The sequence below is a fragment of the Gopherus evgoodei genome, chromosome 16, assembly GCF_007399415.2.
Source record: "Gopherus evgoodei ecotype Sinaloan lineage chromosome 16, rGopEvg1_v1.p, whole genome shotgun sequence".
NCBI lineage: Eukaryota > Metazoa > Chordata > Testudines > Testudinidae > Gopherus > Gopherus evgoodei.
Genome location: NC_044337.1, coordinates 19,866,673 through 19,881,090, shown reverse-complemented (window position 1 = coordinate 19,881,090; position 14,418 = coordinate 19,866,673). Strand labels below are relative to the sequence as shown.

Here is a 14,418-nt window from a genome sequence, read left to right as displayed (position 1 = left end):
ATTTATAGAATTCTTCCTCCTCTACTGGGTAACTTCACAAGCAGGGGGTTTCAGTGACCAGGATCGCACAGTGCACAGAAATAATTCAAGACTTCTTTATGTAAACAATCTCCCTATTCCAGAGATCACTACATGCAGGACATACCATAAGAAGCAAAGCTCTCTAGTACCAACTGCAGGATTTTAATTAAAAGGGGGGGAGGGCAGCTCAAACCATTACAAGCGCTTAAAGATCATGCCACAGTGAAAAAACTTACCCACACCATGTTTATCGACCAGTTCAATTAACTTTTCTTTTTCCTCTAAGCTCCACCTGCCTTTTTTTACATCGTGGTGTAATGCATTTAAATACCTAGAAAATTAAAAGATTTGATACAAAGTTTAACGGGATTAAATGTTCTTTTTCATGAGATGTTTCTAAAGTTAAATGAAGAGAGTAAAATCAGTGGACCCCTTCCTTCCACATGCCTGTATCCTTGACACTGCATCTCCATTGCTGGTAATGCAAGTCCTCGGTTCTCAGCAAAGATCCCAGGACCCACAATTAAGGAGTAGTAAAGGCAACACAAAACTAGATACATTTCAGGTACAATTGCTAATTTAGAGCCTAATCCTTGAAGGAGCTGAGCATCTCTAACGCCCCACATCAGTGACAGATCACAAGAGTCACTGACTAGACTTTTCATAGACATGCATAGAATAATCAAGCAGTGAAAATGTGGGAGGGGATACACAGAGATTCCTTCTGGCCTCTTTGTTCTATGTAGAATATAGGTTTTGAGGGGTTTTATTTCTGAAAGGTGCACAGAGGAGCTAGGTGCACATATCAAAAATTTTTTTTTATTTTTTTAAATGCTGCATCTTTGTTACAGGAGAGAACTTGGAAGCAAGATTCTTTTAGTCACTATACAGACCTGTCTCTGCATTGAGCATCACTCCTTCCTGGTACCTCTGTCCGAATTTTATACCAGTCACGTTCTCCATACTTAGCAACTGCTGCCAACAACTTCTACATGAATTACACAAAGAAAGATTAGGTTGAAAATGCATCCAAGTCATTCTAAGTTAACAAGTCTCCACTGGCTGGAATCTTTTGGGAATTACCTAGCTATATGCATCACACCCTGCTTTTAATTAATTCTGCCTTCATTAGGTCTGTGCCCTCCCAGTCACTCCCACCCTCCCTCCCCACCCCCAAAGAAGAAGCAGCAAATAGAGATCCATCACAGGAGGACTTTAATTTTATCATTGCTGAGCTCTGGAGTTACTCAGAGAGGTCGTGCCAGATCATTTATGCCCCCAAATTAAATTTTATTTTTAAAAATACCCATAGAACTTATTTTAACTAGTTTGTTTTCAAATGAAAAAAAAAACACCACTTGCTACACTTGTCTAGTGCATGAGGAAGAGGAAAACAGACTTGGCATTTCAGCCTTAGCGAAATACAGTCAGAGCAGACTGGACGCTCTTCAGGGGAGAGTTGCGCATCTACCTCTGGGTTTGTATAGCACCTATGCCATCTTTGTAATAGAGTTCACAACCCGCTTCTGTGCTTGGATAATGTATGAAGACAGTCAAGTGTCCACAGAACACTAATTAAAGTTAATGTTTCACTAATGAACCCAGCAGAGATTGCATGTTTGTCCATTTCAGCTAAAATGGGCTCAAGACAGAAGCAGATATGTTAGTCTCTACTATAATTTAATCTGAAACTAGGCCCCATGACTCCATGTGAACTCCTAAAACTTCTGAACGGCCTCTTCTGGTTGCTTTTTTATGTTCCACTGATTAAAACCTCAAAGACATGTGGCTATTCAGCAACAGAACAATGGAATGGATTAATCTATCCACTTTTTGTACCATGTCATTTTTCGAGCACTAGAGAAAAGCTAAAGGAACTTACAGCATCTTCCTCTGGCGTCCAGAATCCTTTCTTTAGGTTGGGATCCACTCTCTTTGTCCATCGGTAAAGTAACTGCATAGAATCTCTTCCTTCCATGTAGTAAGCAACTAGAAATTGAAAGAAATATTTACATTCTGCTTTCAATACAATGCTTCTAGCATTCTTATTAAAGCACATTGTAGTTACAACTTAAATATTTAACTTCTCAAACACAACTGGCATGCAACAAGAACCGAGAACACACAGTGTGTAAGAAACACTACCATTGATACTAGAATCAGGTGCATTACATATATACACTGCTCACAACAAATCTTGCAGCACTTGGGAGGTTTTGCACCCAAGTACTGACCAAATCCATCCTTGGAAGATATGATGGCTACTGTCACCAGTGTCATGATTGCAGATGAGCCTTTTAAAATTAAAGGACAGTCCAAGGATTGTATGAAATTAACTCCACCTCTCCAGAACAGGGACCATGTCACCTTTTGTATTTGGAAAGTGTGCTGCAAATTGGGAATATCACTGAAAACAAGACATTGGAGAATCAGACTCCGTGAGTACAAGCGATCACTTACTCCGTGAGTACAAGCCTTGAAGATCACTTACTTTTCTTGTAAGGTATGTGGCTTCCTACTCTCATTTCTTGAACAAGCTGTAGGAGCATCTGGTCCTCTTCCTTTGTCCATTCTTTCCTCTTGAAGTCTTTGTTGTAGGCTTGAAACTTCTGCAGGCATTGGAATGCACTTCGATTTGTCTTAATAAAAGAACAAAAAAAGTTACTTAGATCACTGGGGGCATTTTGACCTGGGAAAGACAGAGGGTTGACTCAATCTGGCCCTGGCATGAACCTGTGGTGGTTCATATCCAGTCCTTTTAAGTATTATTAATACTGCGGTAGTGCCAGGTCAGGGACCAGGCCTCAATTGTATGAAGCACTATACACAACGAAAAGACAGTCCCTACTCAAAGAACTTATAACTGAAGTTTAAGACAAGCAAGATAACCAGTGTATACAGCAAACAGAGGGGAGCACCAGATGACAGTGATGTGATTATAATCATTGTCAATTAATAGTCCAGCACTAGCTCCCACTGAATCATTATCTTTCTTCCTTTCACAAATTAAGGCCAGAAGAGCTGATTATGGTCATCTAGTCTGACCACCTGCACAACACAGGCCATTGAGCTTCACAGCCATTTCTCCATCAAGCCCCGACCTTGTGGTTGAACTAAAGTATCTGTTAGAAAGACATCTGATCTTGATTGAAAGACTTCAAGTGATGGAAAATCCACCACATCCTTTGGTAAGTTGTCCCATTGGTAAATTACCCTCCCTGTTAAAAAGTTGTGCCTTGTTTCTCACTTTGAATCTGCCTAACTTCAACTTCCCAGCCACTGGATCTTGTTATGCCTTTGCCTGCTAGATTAAAGAGCCGTCTTTCAGAACTCTTCTCCCCACATAAACTGATCAAAGTCACCACTTATGGTCTGGAAAACCTGCCTTACAGGGAGCGCTTAACTCACGGCTCTTTTCTCAACCCTCTCCAATTTTATGACATCTTTTTTAAAGTGTCAACACTGGAACTGGACACTGTGCTGCAAGGAGTTCCCTGCTGCTGCACAAATGGCAAGTTATTGCCACCCATGTGGGGGAGTAACACAGTTAGCTTTCATTTGACACCCCCTGGAAAAGTGTCCTGCACAGACTGGAGAATGTGTTGACATGCCTATAAAGTGTTTATAAAACCCACATTCATAGCACCTGCCTGCACTATGCCTTGCTAGGACTCACTTGGTTTATCCATTTCCTGAGCACTACAATTAACTTTTTTCAAAACAGCACCCCACAGTACACCCACTGCCTCAAGCCACTTCTCAGCACTGACTGCATTATTTTCAAAATCTAACCCTGGGCCTCAAATAAATATTCGATTCATAGTGGCAAGCACCTTACCCCAAGCTCCTGGGCTATAGTTTGCCAGTCCAGACAATTATGTTTCGCAGCTATTTCCTTTAAATTCTCTATCTCCTCTTCATTCCACTCCCTCTTGTTGATGGTCGGATGCTCCCAGTTCTGCCAGAATTTCCTCAGCTCTTCTGCGTTGCGACTTCCATCAAACTAAGAGAAACACAAATTGGCTCTCCCCTGAGGACATTACTGAAATAGCCTAGCAAACTGAGTGAGATTGATGCCAAAAGGCTTATTTCTTAAATACATTTTCAAATATATTTTGCTGTTAATCTTTGCATAAAGAGTTGGGTATTTTCCATTGGCATCTAACTTTTGAACCCCTTCTACAATGCCAAGTCTCAAACCTGTCCCCTCCCCCTTGAAACAAATGGATATTTGGAAGTTAATCAGGATTTGGGTTTCAGATCTTTGAAAAACGAGTGAAGTGTTAAAGGCTGGGTTCTATCCCCTTTGTCCACCCAAAGTAGTTCTTTATTTCACAACTAGTCCCACTGAAATCGAAGGGGCAACTTGCAGAGGAAGGGAGGTAGAATCTGGGTCTAAGTAATTGCTCTACCAACTTACACTGACGTTGGAAATCTTCTCCCAGTCGTGCTCATCCAGTCTGTTTCCTAATAAGGCTTCCTCTGGCAGATGGCTAAAACAGGGGGAGGAAGGAAAGATCACATCAACCATTGGGTCTCTTTCTATGCCTAATCTTGCTAAGCGTTGTACACCTCCAAATCTCATTACATCTCCCATTGAAGGCAGAGACTCGGCAATTCACAGGATCAGGCTCTTAATCACTGTTAACATGATCTGACACTGGCATTTGCTTCCCCTCTCCTGCCCCGGCACACCTGCACAGTACAGTCTTTCTAGGGACAGATGATTCCTTTGTAGCATCAAGGGCCGTCAGCGAACAGCAAGAAAAGATAAGCACTTGTGTCTGTTAGGCTCACAGCATGTCACGAGACAGGTTGTGTGGGACTGAAGCAACATGAGATTGGAAATCATTCTATAATTAAGACAAAGGGATCTAAGGGCTTCAGGCTCCCAAGTCTCTCTGAATTTCAATGGAAGTTGGTTCCCTAATCCCTATAGGTCTCTTGGAAAAAATCCTCAACTCTCTGTGTTTAATGAAACATGCTGTGTTTAGCACAATGGAGGAGACCATTCCATGACCAGGGCTCCTAGCTACCATGACAACACAAATAAATAATAGGTACACACACTGTTTAACTCCCTTAGTATACTGTAGCTGCCAAAGCTGTAATACACCTACCATACAACTTAGACTTGTCTCTAAATCCTCTTATGGAATTTAGAGCGTTTCTAACTAAGACAGTCACTTAACCTATGCATAAACTGTATTTTCCCTTCACAGCACCCAGATGTGGCAATGCCCTAAGGAAGGTGATACATTAATATACTTTGCAATAGGGGTGATGACAGGAATTCAGAAAAGTGCTGGCTATAAATGTCTAAATTATAAAAATTAACCAAGTCCAAATGGCACTATTTGAATGTGCCTCATTCACACACACATGTACCTTAGCACACATGGATCCTTGATGCTGGCTTTATAGGAGTTTAACTCTACCACAATTCTGAAATGCACTATACAGAATGTCAGCACATTCTAACCTCGACGCAGCTAAACCCACAGAATTTGCTTGCAGCACTTCAGTACTGGCAGCAGAAGTTATTAAACAAAGCAGGATGCCTATATTTGCATATTAATACCCAAAACACTCTACAACACTGCTACCGAACAGCAGAGGAGTGAGGGCTCTGGGACAATGCTGCAAGGTTTGAACACTGGTTTTGGAATCGTTTGCAAGCCAGAATAAGAAAAGGTTTTCCCAGCTTAAGTCTGTTGGTGTTTGAGCCTTACAAAGTGTCTTTAAGGGGGGGAAAATCCCTAGAAGGGGTAGTGTTCACTTCACCCAGAATATAAATCCTCTTACTTGATCTCTTCTATTTCACGCTCTGCTTCTTTGACTTGCTTTTCCAAAATCTTCTTTTCCATTTCATTCTTGGCTTTTTCCAGTTTCTGATTCAAATAGTTGAGCCTGTTTAAGGACATTTCCAAGATTATTAAAGATGACTAAACAGAAACAAGGGTAAGTATTATAAAATAGTGTTAAAGCTGGCAGGTCCAAAAGCTGGGTTTTTTCCTCTGCCATCCTTATTCCATAGAGCTTATTTCAAAATTCACCTAACGCTTTGCATTTGTCCCCACCTTCCAGAAGACAGCCCCCAACCTGACACACTTCCACATAGCAGACCCACTGCTCATGCTTTGCTTCCTCATCTATACCAAGTGCGAATCTACAGACCAAGTGCCAGACCAAGTGCTTTTCCCACCTCCCACAAGTTGGATCTAAGAGAATCTGCAATGGCTGCTGCGGCTGCAGACAGAGAAGTGTGCCAGGTCCGTGGCTCAGACAAGCCATATCCCCCCAGGACCAAGTGCAGGATGATACTGAGTAGGAATAAGAATCTCTCTCCATGATGCTGTTCAGTTTATTCTAGGATGCACAGCTAGGGCTCAAAGGCTACACGGTAGCCCTCCAAACCTAAATGTCGCAGCCCCTGTAACAGGATTTTAGGCCATATGACTATATTAATGGAAAGGGCTGGATGGCTAGGAAATGTCTTGGTACTTGTGAGGTATAAAAGTGAACTCCCAGCCTAATGATTATATTGCAGGTAATCAGCAAGTCATTCACATCTTGACCTATGCTCCCTACTGGCACAGGCTGACCACCCCATGCCCAAACACACAGCCTTCTCCCTGCTGCACTTTGTAACCTCACTGCAGGTGGCGGTAACTTGAGAGAAGGGAGGTGGAAATGATACCAGCTCTTAGTCACTCTCCTCCCCACTGTCTCACCAGCCATTAAATCCTAGAATACAATTGTCTCATCAGCAGCGATGGGACTTCTTATGCTTTGCTTACTTCAGTAACTTTGGCTGAAGCAGACGCTGCAAACGGTCACTTATTACAGATTTGTTCAGCAGGCTCTTCTCTCTGCTTTTCCCTGGGGATAAAACACAGATGAGGGCACCAGAGTCACTAATACAAGGCCACCTCCAATAAGCAAACCCACTGGCTTCAACCACCACTTTAAAGTATCTCCAGGGTCTCTTGGAAACGTCCACCTGCATTATGCCTGGATTGTTGCTGGTTCCCTCTGTGCCTAGAAGCACAGAGAAACAGGAAATCTGGGCTCTATTCCTGGTTCCATTGCTAACTTGATGCGAGACCCAGCTCATGGAAGAGCATCACCTACTGCATCCCCAGCACCAATTCCGTAACACCTAGGTGCTGCCATCTGAGTACTGACCTGGCACGACCCTGCTTAGCTTGTACGAGCTAATAGGATGGCTGCACAATTTAACATGCAATGCATCAGGGCAGGTGCAAGGGAAGGGGAGAGCTGTGAAACTATCAGCCATGCCAACATTCAAGGCTGGCAGAGTTTAGCATAATTCAGAGCAGTCCCATTTACTTTTAGCATCCGCACCATTTCCATGGCGTATTAGTGGCTTCGAAGCATAACAGTGTGGACACTGAAGAAAAACGAGAAAGAAGATGACGCGGAAAACCTCTGAGTTTGCCAAGCCTATTATAGAACTTGGAGCAGCGCACGCAGACACTAGGTTTCTTACACTTTTTTATAAGCAGCTCCTCAAAGGATTTTATGCCTTGTGCTGTCTTTTCTCGGGTATCTTCATTGGCAGGAGGACCCTAGCAAAGATCAGAGATGTTAGAAACAGCACAAATGTTACATTTTGATTGAAAATTCAGCTCATTCCCAGAGCTCTAAAACCAGCACAGCTATAGAACAGACTAATTCAAGATTGTGTATTTGCACTCTTCCACTGCACAGGGCACTTTACAAACTATTTCAGAAGAGCTCCATGAGGGATGGGTATGCAAGCAGCTTTATTCCCATTTTACAGATAGGGTACCTAAGGGAGTGAGAGTTAAGTGATTTGCCAAGGAGTACCGACCAAGTCAGTGGCACAGCTAAGATGAACACTCTGGAGTTCCTTTCTTTCTACCCAGAGCTCAGTCCACTCATCCATGTTGAGTGTCTTGCACCAGCTGGGAATTGGGTGGAAGAGCATTTTGGGTAATGGTATGATAGCTCAGTGGTTTGAGCATTGGCCTACTAAACCCAGGGTTGTGAGTTCAATCCTTGAGGGGGCCATTTAGGGAACTGGGGTAAAAATCTGTCTGGGGATTGGTCCTGCTTTGAGCAGGGGGTTGGACTAGATGACCTCCCGAGGTCCCTTCCAACCCTGATATTCTACGATTCTATGCGACAACTTCCCACTCCAATTTAAAAAGCTGTGTGACCATTTTGGATAAGGATTAATAAAGCGTAGTTATTATGTGTATTACAGTAACCACAACCAAGGTCAGGCCCTAATGGGCTAAGACATATAACTGTGGCACTGACAGGTTGTGAAGGCCAAAACTACAACTGGATTCGAAAAAAGAATTCGATAAATTCTTGGAGGATAGGTCCATCAGTGACTATTTGTCAAGACACAGTCAGGGATGCAACCCCATGCTCGGGGTGTCCCCAGCCTCTGACTGCCAGAAGCTGGGACTGGAAAACAGGCAATGGATCACTTGATAATTGCCCTGTTCTGTTCATTCCTGGCACTGGCCACTGTTGGAAGACAGGATACTGAGCTAGACAGACTATTGGTCTGACCTAGCATGGCTGTTCTTATGCAACAGATGACAGCCCTTGTCCCAAAGAGCTCAGTTTACATGACAGCCAGGATGCAACAGGTGGGTGAAACAGACAGTGGGGATTGGGCCTGGAAGATGAGGTAACAAACAAACAGAAGTCACAGCTTGTCATTTGCCTGATATCATACTGTGCTGTGCCTAGAAAGTTTGGTGGGTAGATTTCCATGCTATTACCTAGAATCCTCTTCCAGGTGACATTTTATAACAGAATGGTTATGAACATATATTGTGTTTTCTGGATGCTGTGTAAGCCAGAATTTGGGGGGGGATTCCCCCCCCCTTTTAGAGCTGAAGAGTCAGATGGGCAAAAAGGTAGCAAGCAAGCGATAAGCTAAGTCTGTATCTTAAATCATGCAAAAAAACCCAAAACCAAACCAAAACACTGAAAACCTAGATGCAGTGACTTTAATGTAGCAATGTTCATCTCAAGAAGGAGCATAAGTAACAAATTACGGCTAAATGACACCGGAATAACGAGCGTAGTATGCATTTAGTAATACTTACAATTCCCGATACCTTATCCTTGAAGTACGGCTTCATAAAATGGCCCAAGAATATATTCAACGGTAGAAGTTTACTATCTCCTGCCTTCGCCATCTTTGGACCACCAACCTCATACATAATTTCTTTCTGCAGTACAATCATTAATTGAAAAACCATACACATCACTGAGACTTTTCAATGATCCCACCTCAAATTCAGCCAGTGGCCCTGCTGCTATGCACATCCCAGGCTAAGCACCTATTACCTTACACCATCAGACTATATATAAAGCTGATCTTTTAAATGTAGTTTCTGCAGCCTGGCAAATTTCAGATGTAAATGCCAAGTGGACCAATGCAAACAGAGACAAGAGCAACTTGCTGGAATGAGCAAAAATCTAGCTGTCACCATCCCAGTGCAAGCAAAAATTAACTACATACATATGCTACATGTCAAAATAACCAATGGCAAGGAATGAAGTGTCCAAAACAATAACAGAAAACCACCAAAAACACACAACTGTTTGCATTGTGAAGATTAATATCCCTATCTTCGCTTTATCCATATGGCCCATCAAAATGTGTTATTTCTGAAAACTTCAGTGCAATCTACTTGAAAAAAAAAATTCCTTACCCACATGGCACCAATTATAATAAAAGTCTAGTTTACCTCTCACACTGATGCTCTTTTTTTTTTTTTTTTTTTTAAAAACTTCACTCACTTTAGCTTCATTTTTACTGTAATGTTAGTGATTCTCCTACATTAGGAAATGCTGCTTGGAAGTTTGTACATCAATTGTTTTTTTGTTTTCTTTTAAATAACCCAGTGAAAACAGGCCCCTAAAAAAAGATTTCATAAAAAATGTCTCTCTTCACATTACGTTTTTCAAGTCATTTTAAACCCAGATTTAGGGCCTGATCTTGCCAATCCTTACAATCCATAAGCAGTTCCAGTGAAGTTAATCACTCATATGATTCCCAGGATCAGGCTCTTGGTATATAAACAAAATCAATAGGATTCCTTTACTCTGCAGATCACGCTGCCCTCTGCTGTTACTTGATAAAATCTTCGAAGTGCCACAGATTTGAAAAATGATTCATATCAAATCAATCACAATTCAAGGACTCAAATTTACTCCCATTTAAAAAACATCTGCAGGACTTCTTCCCCCATTGATATGAATGGGAGAAAAATCACACCCCAACTGTGCACTAAAGAACATTTTTCCCCAAGTTCCACCTACCTGCTGTTCTTTGTTTTGTGCGATCAGAAGGTTGACTTCCTCTATCTTTTCCTGAATAACTTCCTGATACACCAGATTCATCTGTAAACACGTTTCTGGGTCCGCTGGGAGGTTATCATCAATGTTGTCGTCATCACTACTGCCCCCTTCTTTCTCTACTTCCTGATGTGAGGTGAAATAAATGTGATTAAAGCAGATAGAAGGGAAGAGGGCCAAGCTTTGAGCGGACAGTGATTTTTATTTAACTAGCCACTACTATTAACGTCAGGAATCTTGTGTGAATCCTTCTGAAAACAACTGTGCATTTCTAACCTAGCTGTCCTCTTTAGTGCTCTCACTGTCAACATTATCATCCTTGCCTATTGCCCCTCTCCCTTTTCCTCTGCTGATTTTGGATCTGCACTTACTTCCATTGAAGTCAATGGGAATATAGCTATTGGTTTCTATAGGTGCAGTGTCAGGCCTTTAGTACTTGCCTCTTCTCTGGCCAGTCTCACCATTTTGCAGCTGTTGATGCCAGGGCCTTCTCCTCTGCTGTATGAGCCAGCCTTCCAGAACTACACTCCTGACTCATCATCTCATTTCTCCCCCCTTTGCTGTTATTTATGCCCAACTGCATGATTTCTAGAGAGTGTCTAGAGATAGTTTTGTATGAACTACTCAATAAAAACATTATGGGGGAAACAGAGCTCTGTTTTTGCCAATGCACTACATCCAAACATCTAACTAGTCAGTGAGCCCTGCAATGACATCAACTGGATCTGACCTACAAAGAAAGTTCCCTTTGTATGTGCTCTGTTATACAATATTTTTAAATACTCTTACCTGAGTTCTAGGAAACATTATCTCTAATTAAAATGTTTTATTTTTCTAAAGAAAAAAACAGTAACAGGACTTGCTAAAATTTTCATTTTTACAGTAACTTTCCCCTTTTTAGGTGCAACATTTCCCTTTAGGTGCAAAAATGTGAAAAGCCTCCTACAGACACATAGAATTCTGTCTGGTCTTCCCCCATCAGCAGAAAGATTGGATGATGCATTTTAAGTAAGATGAATTACCATTTCAGTATGGGGATCTGAATCATCATTGTCAAGATCATCTGTTAGAAATAGAAGTACAAAAGAAAAAAATTATTACGGGAAAAGATATATAAATCCATGGTACGCCCACATCTTGAATACTGCGTGCAGATATAGTTGTCCCATCTCAAAAAAGATATATTGGAATTGGAAAAGGTTCAAATAGAGGCAACAAAAATCATTAAGGGTATGGAATGGCTTATGTATGAAGAGAGATTAATAAGACTGGGACTTTTCAGCTTTGAAAAGAGACAACTAAGGGGGGATATGACAGAGGTCTATAAAATCATGACTGGTGTGGAGAAAGTAAATAAGAGAGTGTTATTTACTCCTCATAACACAAGATCTAGAGGTCACACCCAATGAAATTAATAGTCAGCAGGTTTAAAACAAACAAAAGAAAGTAATTTTTTCCATACAAGGCACAGTCAACCTGTGGAACTCCTTGCCAGAAGATGTTGTGAAGACTAAGACTATAAGAGGGTTCAAAAAAGAACTAGATAAGTTCATGGAGAATATGTCCACCAAAGGCTATTAGCCAGGATGGGCTGGAATGAAGTCCCTAGCCTCTGTTTGCCAGAAGCTGGGAATGGATGACAGGGGATGGATCACTTGATTATCTGTTCTGTTCATTCTCCCTGGGGCACCTGGCATTGGCCACTACTGGAAAACAGAATACTGGGCTAGACAGACCTTTGGTCTGACCCAGTATGGCCATTCTTATGTAAAGATGACAAGAGCTTTGAAATCAAAAGCTTTCCAGCTAAAATGACCACAAGAAAACAAAACAATGCATAATTTCTTAAGTCTGACCCAACAACATTCTAGGCCACTGTTAAGGTTGCCAAGACCAAACTTCAATCAATCACCGTTCACTGACTTTTTTTTTGGCACTTTGGAGAATGAAAGAACCTCTCTCAACAACTAGAGCTGCAATTAAGCTATGTCTCAGCTCCTACAGTGAGCAACACAAACAAATAATCCAGGGTGCAGACTAGGGCTCCAATCCTGCAACACTTAAGAATGTGCTTAACTTTAGAAGCACGAGTAGTCCCACAGACTTCAGCAGTAAATGGCTTCCATTTCTGTTCTCAATAAGACTCCTAAAGGTAAGCATGTACCTGGGCATGTGGAGAACACAGTAAAATGAAGGAACATGCACAGTGATCACTAAGACTAGCAGTTGGTGGCTTAAGACTTTTTGCAGTTCTTTTTTTAAAGGGATGTATCACGAGGTAGATGCAGGCAAAGACAGATGGTGTGTGTGTCTGCGCTGCACTGAACGGACATGCCCAGCCCAATTATGAAAACAAAAAAAATATGACTGTTCACACCAGCTTGATTTAGCTTTTGACAACACTCCACAACAGTAGTTTGACTCCATGAGCCAGTTCAATATTGCTCTCCTTGTTTGTAACACACTCCACTGACTGGTTCCAGCCCACTTGGCAGATCATGGGCCTCTTCAATCCTCTCCCTCTCAACTACTGCCCACTTCATCTGTCTCATCACAAAACCTGGCAACTGCTGGCACAAGAACCTTCTCCTCAGTAGACACCACAATTTGGAAAAAGCTTTTTTGTAACCCTCTGCCTGATCAATTCTCAAATTCATTTCAAGTGTTTATTACTCCCCTTTACCTATTCCATGCTCCCTTTTCTTTGTCTTTAAAGCACTACAGTAGAATTTGTACGTTACATAAAATACAGTACAGTTGTATTTAGTGCTGATGTGACGTAATGTGTGCTCTTTGTGGACAGAAGCCACAGAAATAAGATTCTTATCTAAGAAACGTGATGCAATAAAAACCACTGGTATCTGACTACAATTTGATAGCAAAAGCAGAGGTATAATATAGATTTTATAGGGATGCTTATAACACAGGTGCAATTGCTTAGTAGAGAAGTAGAAAGTGTCATGTTCAAATCCCACCAAGTTTATCATGGAAGAGAGGACTGTTCTCATTTATCTATACTGTATCTCAAACAGAAGTTACAGGCTTCATGAAGGAATTAAGAAGGGTTCTCGAGCCTGTACTATGCAGGAGGTCGGACTAGACAATCGTGACAGTCCCTTCTATCTGTAAAATATATGAATCTAAAGCTCTTTTACATATAACATAAGGTGATTTTAAAAATATGCAAGCAAGACCCTAACATTCTGAAAGTTTTCAAGTAACCACTTTAGGATCAATGGGATAACGACTGGATTTCTAGCACCCTACAAGAAACAAACATCACATTTAATTTTCTCCCAAGGTACCAAATAAGTCTTTCATAAATTATAAAGCAGGCACAGACAGCAGTTTTTAGCAAAAAACATTGTGACAACATTTCAGCTCTCCAGACAAGCCTGACGTAATTGGGAGATACGGCCACTGTCTTTGGTATCAGTGTCTAGACACTGCAGGACACATCTTTTGGGCAGAAGAACAGTAACTATCAGAGAAATAGCTGCACGCCGTGAGAACGGACCCACGTCGGAATCCGAGTCCAGGCTGGAATCCGACACAAGGACTTCGATGCTCGGGATACTGGGGTCCAAGCTCTTTTCTAGCTCCTCGATTTCCCGCCGGATTTTCTCCCTTTCGGCGTGTAAATCCACAGGCGACATGACCTCTGAGAGAGCGAGAGAGGCAGCAGAGTCAGCTACAACCCCTGTAACCAGGGCAGTGCCCCCCCCCAGGGATGGGGGCGGGGCTGCAGCTCCCCGGGGGAACGGCAGCAGGGACTGCAGACCCCAGCCCCGGGAACTGCCCGCCCTGAGGGGCCAGCTCCAGCCCCCCCACCACACACAGCCGCCCCCCTCACCGCGCTCCCGCAGGAGGTCCCCAGCCGGGCCCAGGTAATGGGCCATGGCCGCGGCGGCGGCGCCCCGAGGGCCACGGGAGGCGAAGGCGAGACTCCCTCAGCGTCCCCCGGCCCTGCAGCCGGGCTAGCTCCGCCCACCCAGTGCCTAGGAGACAGTCACCTGGCGCAGG

The 14,418-nt window shown here is 42.5% G+C and overlaps 1 protein-coding gene across 1 annotated transcript in view; it reads right to left on the bottom strand.

The window, feature by feature from the left end:
• The window catches only part of SNAPC4 (small nuclear RNA activating complex polypeptide 4), a 30,182-nt gene extending 15,784 nt beyond the window's left edge, over nt 1–14,398 (bottom strand). The window contains exons 1-14 of the mRNA XM_030535185.1: nt 14,249–14,398; nt 13,913–14,056; nt 11,418–11,458; nt 10,360–10,521; nt 9,138–9,263; nt 7,535–7,613; nt 6,822–6,903; nt 5,827–5,931; nt 4,442–4,514; nt 3,860–4,024; nt 2,513–2,660; nt 1,904–2,010; nt 915–1,009; nt 258–352 (exon numbers count right to left, since the gene is read on the bottom strand). Coding sequence (XP_030391045.1) covers nt 258–352; nt 915–1,009; nt 1,904–2,010; nt 2,513–2,660; nt 3,860–4,024; nt 4,442–4,514; nt 5,827–5,931; nt 6,822–6,903; nt 7,535–7,613; nt 9,138–9,263; nt 10,360–10,521; nt 11,418–11,458; nt 13,913–14,056; nt 14,249–14,294 — 1,468 coding nt within the window. The 5' untranslated portion in view covers nt 14,295–14,398. The remainder of the gene's footprint in view (nt 1–257; nt 353–914; nt 1,010–1,903; nt 2,011–2,512; nt 2,661–3,859; nt 4,025–4,441; nt 4,515–5,826; nt 5,932–6,821; nt 6,904–7,534; nt 7,614–9,137; nt 9,264–10,359; nt 10,522–11,417; nt 11,459–13,912; nt 14,057–14,248) is intronic.
• Between the last annotated feature and the right edge of the window lie 20 nt (nt 14,399–14,418).